Below are 8,554 nucleotides of genomic sequence, written 5' to 3' on the forward strand. Positions count from 1 at the left end.
AAATCCTCAGCTTACCAAGTGATGGCCTAAGAGGCTGGGTCAGCAAAGTGCAGGAGCACAGCTGTTGGCTGGTCGGTAGGGTATCAGGGCCCTTCAACAACACAACAGAACTCTGCAGACCCAGTAGTCCCACTTCCTCTCACACCTGTTGGTCAGGACCTGAGCTCCCTTTGGTTTCCACAGCCAGGTGTTGCCTTTCAGCTCATGAATTGTCAGAGGCAGCTTTAAAGGCAAAAGAGGCTCTAGGTTGCCAGTCTGACAACCTGCGTGTGTGCACCTGTATACACACACACACACTTCAACCATATGATTAGGTCTACTAAGAAATTATGTCTGAATTTTTTTACCTATCAAAGAGATTACCCAGAAATCTCTTGACTGACAAATTCCACAGATTTGAAGCCTCGAAACATTAAAAGTTTAATTCAGTAGCGCACAAATGCGGAGCATCACAATTATTTTTAAACCTTTTCATATCAGCAGCTCTTTAGTAAACTTTCAATTGCTACTTTATATTCTTCTGGATTTCAAAAGTTTTGGCACAAGGCCGGCAGATAGGAAAACTGCTATCACTGTGCATACACCTTTCCTGCCCCTCCCACCTTAAAATGAATTTCTATATCAACAGATTCCTTGTGCTGAACTGCTTCTTCAGTTCAAGATGAATTGAATTCTAAGCAGCAGTTTGTGGATTCACCTTCAGGGACTGTTTACAGGGAAACACTTCAGAAGAATGACTCCTGGGTACTGTGCAGAAACTTTTTAGAGTGCTCTCTCATGTCAGAAAACGTCCCCTCCTGAAAAAGACACATGGGAGCTGGGAAATTTGCTTCTGAGATAAAAGCTGTTGGTTCTTATTTGAAACGGGACTTATGAGTGATACAGGGAAATTTCTTTAGGGTAGATAATTGAAGAATTGCTCACAAACTGGTTATAGGGTCACAGCGTAAATTTTATATGGCAAACCGTTAGGTTTATATGTGTATAACTTTGAACCTAGCAAACAAATGTTTGTGCCAAAACTCATATCTATTTCATGTTTTATGCAGTGGGAGATAAAATAGTGTTTGACTTTGACTATGCTTATTTTATTCAGTTTATATGCTATGTATCAGTTCTGACTCTAATGAAAGTTCAATTAACAATTTTTGTACTTTTTAAAAACCCTAGAAATTATAATGAGACTACTGATGCTCTGGTTGCTTCACTGCTTTCTTTTCCTGGAGCAGATAGCACCTGCGTGAACAAAAGTCATTTGTAAGTAGCTGTTTTCTTCTTTTAAATTCCTAATCAGGGAAGGGAAGTGGCCAAAAATTAAGAGTCATTTATTAAGGGCACCCTTTCACCATCTGCCAAGCTATGATGCTCTTAGAAACAGGTCTCCAGCAACCGTCAGATTGTTAAAGAATGTCGTTTTTAAAATGTTTTGCATTTACTAAGGCTGATATTTAAAGCATACTTACTTGAAAGGTTCTGTTGGTATCCATTCTGTGTTCAGTGCCTAGATGCAAGACAAATGACTTCAACTAAATTTAAACCTTCCTCACAATGCTATTCATATTTACCCAGAAGTAAGCCCACATAATTCAATAAATTTTATGCAACCCAAAGTTATGCATGTTTACATTGAAGTAAGACTTTTTGCATTCAATGTGACTCAGTCTGAAGAAAATAGGCATAGATTACAGCCATGGATTTCCTGTTCAAGGAGGCTCACTAACAGTTAAAAGTGTGTGGGGTTGTAGCCTTAGCTGCCCAAGCAATATTCGTACATTGATGGGCCAAGGTGGGTAGGAGATTCTGTATCACACCTGTCAGGTGCTGTGTGGTGGTTGCTCGTGAATAACCAGGCAGGACTCCGACCTGTCTTTTACAGGTTTTATTGTGCAAACTATTTACAGTGCAGAGCTAAAAGGTTCATGTCCATCTTAGTCACTTGCAGAATCCGGGAGTGGCCCCTCCCGGCTTCTCCCCCAACATAAGAACTTTGACGCCCCAACCCTCCGCCTCCCCTCCTTGTGTTTCACCCCTCTGCGCAAGCTGGGTGACGGAAGTGGCGTGTGTCCCTCTTGACCAGCCAGGCTAGGTGAGGCGCTTGGCCTCTCAGCAGCATCTTCGAGCCCTCTCCTCGCTTGGCTGCCCCCTTCCCTCTCTTCTCCACTGGAGGTGGACGAGGAACTGCTCCTCAGAAGTTTCTGCAGCTCCCTGTATCCCAAAGGCCCCCCTGCCTCCCCCCCCCCGTTTCAATGGCAGTCCCCTGACAACACCTATTGAAGCACATGTCTCATCTGTGCTGACTGATCTGTGTGTGGGAAAGCATGATGGATTTTCATCTTGGGCCTTGGCAGTAGCTTCTGATTATCCCTGAACCAACTTAGCACAATTCTGTTGCTTAGGGAAGTATTTGTGCAGACTGCACATGATTAAGCCAGTATCACAGGATTATCCAATTAATGCTTTACCCATGCAATGCCTCAGGGCAGGCGCTCCCTTATGTTTTCAAGAAAATGTTGTTATTTTAATGTTAATTTCTAAAGTTTCTTGCTAAGGAATTTAAAGCAAGTCTCATTAGACCTTTGCAATCAATATCACAATTCAATGACTGAAAACAGATTGACAGAGCAATAGGCAGAACCATTAAGAACTAGACAGGCTGAGTGAACTTCGCTCCCCTTGAAGCGAGTGGGATTTGTTGGGGGCTCTCAGGAGAATCAATAAATAAAGGTGATCTCCAGCCAAGTGCCCTGCATTAAATAGGAATCTGCCACCTTCTTACCATGTGTCATCTGCACACCTGCCAACAGGAAATGTCAGTGTTAAATCTGCTTATTTTCAGAGCGTGTTTCAAGGAAGACGTGCCTGGAGAGTGGGTGTTCAGTGGGAACCAGAGTGCTCAGTATTCTGCCTGCAACTGCACAGACACCAGACAGGTAACGTTAAATTAAAACTCAATGAGAGGAGATAAATATGAAATAAACATCAGGGACTTGTGGAACTTGTTCAGGAGCAAGTGGCTGACTCCAAGGGTTGCATAGTTGAACATGGGCTACATACGTTGGATAAATTGGTGACAGGAGTTACTGTCCACTGTCTGTCACTACCTGGAATTGAAAATAAGGCTGTGCTTTCAGCCTTTTTTTAGTCAGGAACCAATTATGGTATAAACAGATATACTTCTTTTTATTACATTCCTTCAACTTTCCTCAACCTGGTACCTTCCAGATATTTTAAACTTCAGCTCCCATCAGTCCCAGGCAGCAGAGTTGTAGCCCAAAACATCTGGAGGGCACCAAGTTGGGGAAGGCTGCAGACTCCAAGGTGGCTTGATGTGTTGAATGCTGGACAAGCACAGAGCTGGTTCACTCACAAACAAGCTAAAACAGAGTTCATGGATTTAAACTGCTTCATGGTCCAATCCTATGCACATGTAGTCAGAATGAATTCCATTAAATTCAGTTGAACTTACTTCAAAATAATGCTGTGTGGGTTTAGAACCTTGGGTTGCAATTCTATGCACAGTTAGGCTGCTTAAATCCCACTTAGGCAAAGCATCACAGCCCGATCCCACTGGTCTCAGTGGGAATTGTTCCATAATACTATGGACTGTGATCTTAATCTCATTGGAAGCCCTTTTGTAAATAAGGAAATTGCATTTGCCTGTGGAAGATATTAAAGCTGAGGGTTGGACTCTAGTGCTTTCAAGGCTTCAACCAAAAGAGGAAAGATATAATTTGACTTCCAAGTGCTTCTCCTAGACCTAACACTACACTTGGCAGTATATAGTGATATTATTTGGGCATTCATCTCACCTGTCCTCTCTCTCCAACCTTTTGTCTATCCCTGGGTATACTTAAATCCTATTGTGTGCAAAATTTTGTGTGTGCAATCACTGTGCACATTTTTTTGAACGCTGATAAGGGTGGAGTTGCCATGGTCCTGACAAAAAAAGGAGAAAAGAATCCTATCTCAGAAGCTGCTACTTGCATTTCGAAGGAAGCTCCCGTTGGCAAAAATGCATTTTTGTTGACAGCATACAGACCTGTCCCAAGACATTTTGCTGCCTGAGGCAAAATACAAGGTGCCCCCACCCACCGTGCCGTATATGTCATGCCATATTCAGAAGCTCAGTGGGCCTGCAGGTGAACTTTAGTACAACAGTGGTGACTTGAACAGTACACCCCCCCCCCCGGAGTGCAGCTGGTTAGCTTAGGAGGTGCATGGCAGGTCATGTGACACACACTGCTCCACCCTTCAGTATTTTGCCACCACTTCCCAACCATAGCAGCTGCCTAACTCTGCTTAATGGAACCATGACAGGGAATGAAAAATGCAAACTTCCCTGTCCCTCACTCACCCCACCCTGCATTTACACAATTAATGCCACTTCCAGTCTGGCCTGCACTGTGCATGTGTGCCTTTGTATGTGTGTCACTGAGTGAAAGGAAGAGTGTAAAGAAGAAATGAATTATGTGCTCCAAATAGTCCGTACTTCCTGTGATTGAGAGGGTGCCATATAAACCAAGAATATTGTCTTGTGTTGTCCTTAAGCCTGGGCTTAACAGGGGCTGTAGCAATGCCATGGTGTGCATATTAGCCTAAGTTTAAGGGCCTTAAATTCAGTGTGTTGTGTTAATGGCTTTTGATACCATTGACCATGGTATCCTTCTGGGTTTGGGAGCTGGGGGCACTGTTTGCAGTGGTTCTGCTCCTTCCTCCTGGGCAGTGTCCAGAAAGCAGTGTTGGGGGATGAGTGTTTGGACCCCTGGGCTCTCACTTGTGGGGTGCCTCAGGGCTCCGTCCTCTCCCCAATGCTTTTCAACATCTATATGAAACCTCTGGTAGAGATCATCAGGGGATTTGTATGCAAGTATGCTGATGATACCCAGCTCTACCTCTCTTTTAAATCGGAACCATTGAAGGCAGTGAATGTCCTGTGTGAGTGCCTAGAGGCGGTTGGAGGATGGATGGTGGCTAACAGATTGAGGTTGAATCCTGACAAGACAGAAGTATTGTTTCAGGGGGCAGGAGGGTGTAGGGGATTTTCTGGTCCTGGATGGGGTATCTGTGCCCCTGAAGGACCAGGTGCATAGCCTGGGAATCACTTTGGACTCCCAGCTGTCCATGGAGATGCAGGTCAATTCTGTGTCCAGGGCAGCTGTCTACCAGCTCCACCTGCTACACAGGCTGAGAACATACCTGCCTGCAGACTGTCTTGCCAAAGTGGTGCATGCTCTAGTTCAGCATTTCCCAACCTTGGGTTTCCATCTGTTTTTGGACTACAACTCCCATCATCCCTTGCTAGGAAGACCAGTGGTCATGGATGATGGGAACTGTGGTCCAAAAACTGCCAAAGACAAAAGGTTGAGAAATACTGCTCCAAGTAGCTTGGACTACTGCAATGCGCTCTATGTGGGGCTACCTTTGAAGGTGACTCAGAAACTACAACTAATCCAGGATACACAGGCAGATTGGTGACTGGGAGTGGCCACCGAAACCATATAACATTGGTCCTAAAGGATCTTCACTGGCTCTCAGTATGCTTCTGAGCACAATTCATAGTGTTGGTGCTGGCCCAGTATACTTGAAGCAGCTGAAAAAAATATGCCTAGCTGAAAAAATGGTTTTTTGTACACATTTTATGTATCCATATTTAAATTTAGTTAACATTAAAACAAGAAACATATTTTAAGCTATGTACTATGAATGACAAGTGATTTAGGTACAGTAAAGTGAGTTGTGCGTAAGATTTATTTGCTAAAACTATATGATTTTTGGCTAAAAAAGTTAAAATTTCTGGTTGCTTCCTAGAAATGTCCAAAAGTTGACTTTTCTCCACCTCACAAGAGGACTTTCTTCTCCCGGACTATTTACAACCTTACTGGCCATGATGTTGAGACATACCTTCTAGTGACTACCAAAGACTTTGTGCAGAAGAGGTACATTGTTTATTCTATTAACCCCTCTTTATTTCCACATTTTATTCTTTCAGTAAATCCTTTTTATTATTCTGTTTCCAGTTGTCAGGTCATTGGAGTTAATTTACAAGTGTGCTGTGTATTTAATTTTGATTAATTTTGAGGCATTCTCCCAGTAGATGGGGAAGGTGTGGGCAATGTGTTTTTGACTACAACTTCCATCAACCCTGGCCAAAGTAACCAATGTCAAGAGATTATGACGATGACAGCTGAAGTCACCAACATTTGGGAAATTGCTGTGTGGAGTTTCTCTCTATGGTGCCCTGTTCACCTGATTCTACAGCCCTGAGCAAATCCAGGTCACATTTCTTAAAGTTTTGGCAAGCCAGAATGTATGAGTGAAGTAATGCCACACAGGGTTGAGGGGGATCAGGCTTGCTCTAGAATATTTTAGGAATCTCAACATTCCTATTTTGAAAAGGAGAAAATTGTACAACTACATTTTTTAAAAAACAGGAAAATGTATAAATAATTTTTATTTTATTCAGTAATTTATTATAACGTTTGCAGATACTGGGTTTTGTAAATGTAGAATTGTAAATATTGTGGCTCTGCTTTCACTGTAAGAGATGGTTAAAATCCTGCAAATCTAAAAATGAAAGAACATCACTAACAACCATTTGAAATTGTTATTCTTCATTAAGATTTTAATGTGCTGGCTTGGCACTGCCTTAATGTAAGTACTTATGCAACCAATGCTGTACATGGTATGGCTGGGCTGCTGAGCCTCAGAGTTTCACCCACCTTTAAGGAATGACGCAATCCTGTCTAGCATGTAATTTATGACTGTTCTGTGTGTTATGTACTGAAGTTCTCACCCTGGGCCAGCAGGGGGATACTGTAGATAGTTTTCACTCAGGTCCACATATGCAAATAAGGGATCAAAAGTGACGTTCAGTGATTGGATAGTTTTAGAAAGTTGTTACAGTTACGTTGTACTGGAGCTCTATATAAGCAGGCTGACTGAACCCTTCAGTTCAGTTCTGTTCTGGCCTGTGAATAAACAAGAGCTGTTTGAAGAATCACTGTGTCGTCTGATATGTTCACCCACAACTTAACACTGTGTATTTCCTGAGGCGTATTTATTTTCCCCTCTAGGTATGGTGGTTGGAGTTTTGGACTGCCTTTGACTAATGACCTGAAGTTTGATATAACTCCAGTGCCTGCTAACAGGACAATAACTAAGGTAAACTGCAGTTGTGGCATGAAATATGGAATGAAAATCTAGAAAAGCAGTTTATTGTATTCAGTTTAAAATAGGTACATAAAAACTAACCTGGTTAAAACTGGCTAAAATAATTACATGACAAAATTGGAACATTGGGCTATATTCAACTAAGTGATGGTCAGAGTCGATTCTTTGAAATTATTGAACATAACAAAGTTAGGTCCATTAGTTTCAATAAGTCTACTCTGAGTAAAGTTCAGTGGTCTGCCACCACCCAAATAACAGGGATTACAGTGTTTATGACAGATTATTATTAGGTTCAGCAGGGATTTCATCTGTTACATATTTGAGGTGTTTAATTAAAATGTCTTACCTGTTCCCTCTCAACCATAATGTGTGCACACAACAAATATTATTTATTATATTTGTTAATTAATAAAATTAAAAAGTATTAGATATAAGATCTTTTCTGGATGGCTTACAAACACATTGGGGTGCTGGTGCCATGGGACTGGCTGTGGTGGAAGTATGTGTCACTGTTGCATAGGACTCGTTCACCCAGTTGGCTTGTTCTGGTGGAACAGCCTCTTGTATCAGTCATTTTCTCTTGTATCAATAACATTTTTATTATAACAAATAAAAATCATTGTGTAAAGGGATACATAGCTGCTGCCTGCAGCAAAAGAAACATAGGAGGGGCGAAGCCTGTCAAGATACTTGAAATAGTTCCATAAAAAAGACATTTCATGTTTATTGTCTTTTTGTGCTCTTGAGTGAATCTTTGAAAGAGCCTCCCCAGACCCCCGTCTGGCTCTTCCTGACTGATTCTAGATCATTTGACATCTTCAGGACTTGAGATCTGGGTTTACTGAGGCAGGAATCTGAAAAGTCTGAGAACACAGTCCAGTGGGCTTATAGCTATGTCTGCCCCTTGTTAGCACCGTATATTGAAGGAGGGAATGTGACTGGAATAAATATCAGGACTCTGCTAAATTGGAGGTCTTTTTCAGTCTAATCCCATGAATGTTACTCAGTCAGACTGAGTCGCACTGACGTCAGTGGCATTCATTCCTACGAAAGTGTTGTAAAATTACAGGCCCAGGCACATTTATAGCTCATTTTCTCTCCTCCAAGGAACTCAAAGCACCAATATTAATTTTATTTTTACAGCAAGCCTAAGAGAAAGTTTAGACTGAGAATGAGTGCCTTGCTCAAGACCACCTAGTGGGCCCTCCTAGCTGAGGGGGGTGCTCTGCTGTTGTTCAGTTACTGGAGGGACTAGGAAAATATCTAGGCTGCTTTCTGTACTACCATGTTAAAAAATTACCCACAGTTCAGAACATCACTCAAGGTCAATCTTTGAGGCACTTCTGAGTAGTGACTGTGAGGATAATACAGGAAAGTGCAGAAA

The 8,554-nt window shown here is 42.1% G+C and overlaps 1 protein-coding gene across 1 annotated transcript in view; it reads left to right on the forward strand.

The window, feature by feature from the left end:
• ABCA12 (ATP binding cassette subfamily A member 12) overlaps positions 1 to 8,554 on the forward strand; it is a 123,740-nt gene that overhangs the window by 88,367 nt on the left and 26,819 nt on the right. The window contains exons 36-39 of the mRNA XM_081899622.1: positions 1,171 to 1,257; positions 2,837 to 2,930; positions 5,809 to 5,936; positions 7,074 to 7,161. Of these exons, the coding sequence (XP_081755748.1) occupies positions 1,171 to 1,257; positions 2,837 to 2,930; positions 5,809 to 5,936; positions 7,074 to 7,161 (397 nt within the window). The remainder of the gene's footprint in view (positions 1 to 1,170; positions 1,258 to 2,836; positions 2,931 to 5,808; positions 5,937 to 7,073; positions 7,162 to 8,554) is intronic.

Source organism: Podarcis melisellensis, assembly GCF_964234715.1.
Source record: "Podarcis melisellensis genome assembly, chromosome: 1".
Lineage (NCBI taxonomy): Eukaryota > Metazoa > Chordata > Lepidosauria > Squamata > Lacertidae > Podarcis > Podarcis melisellensis.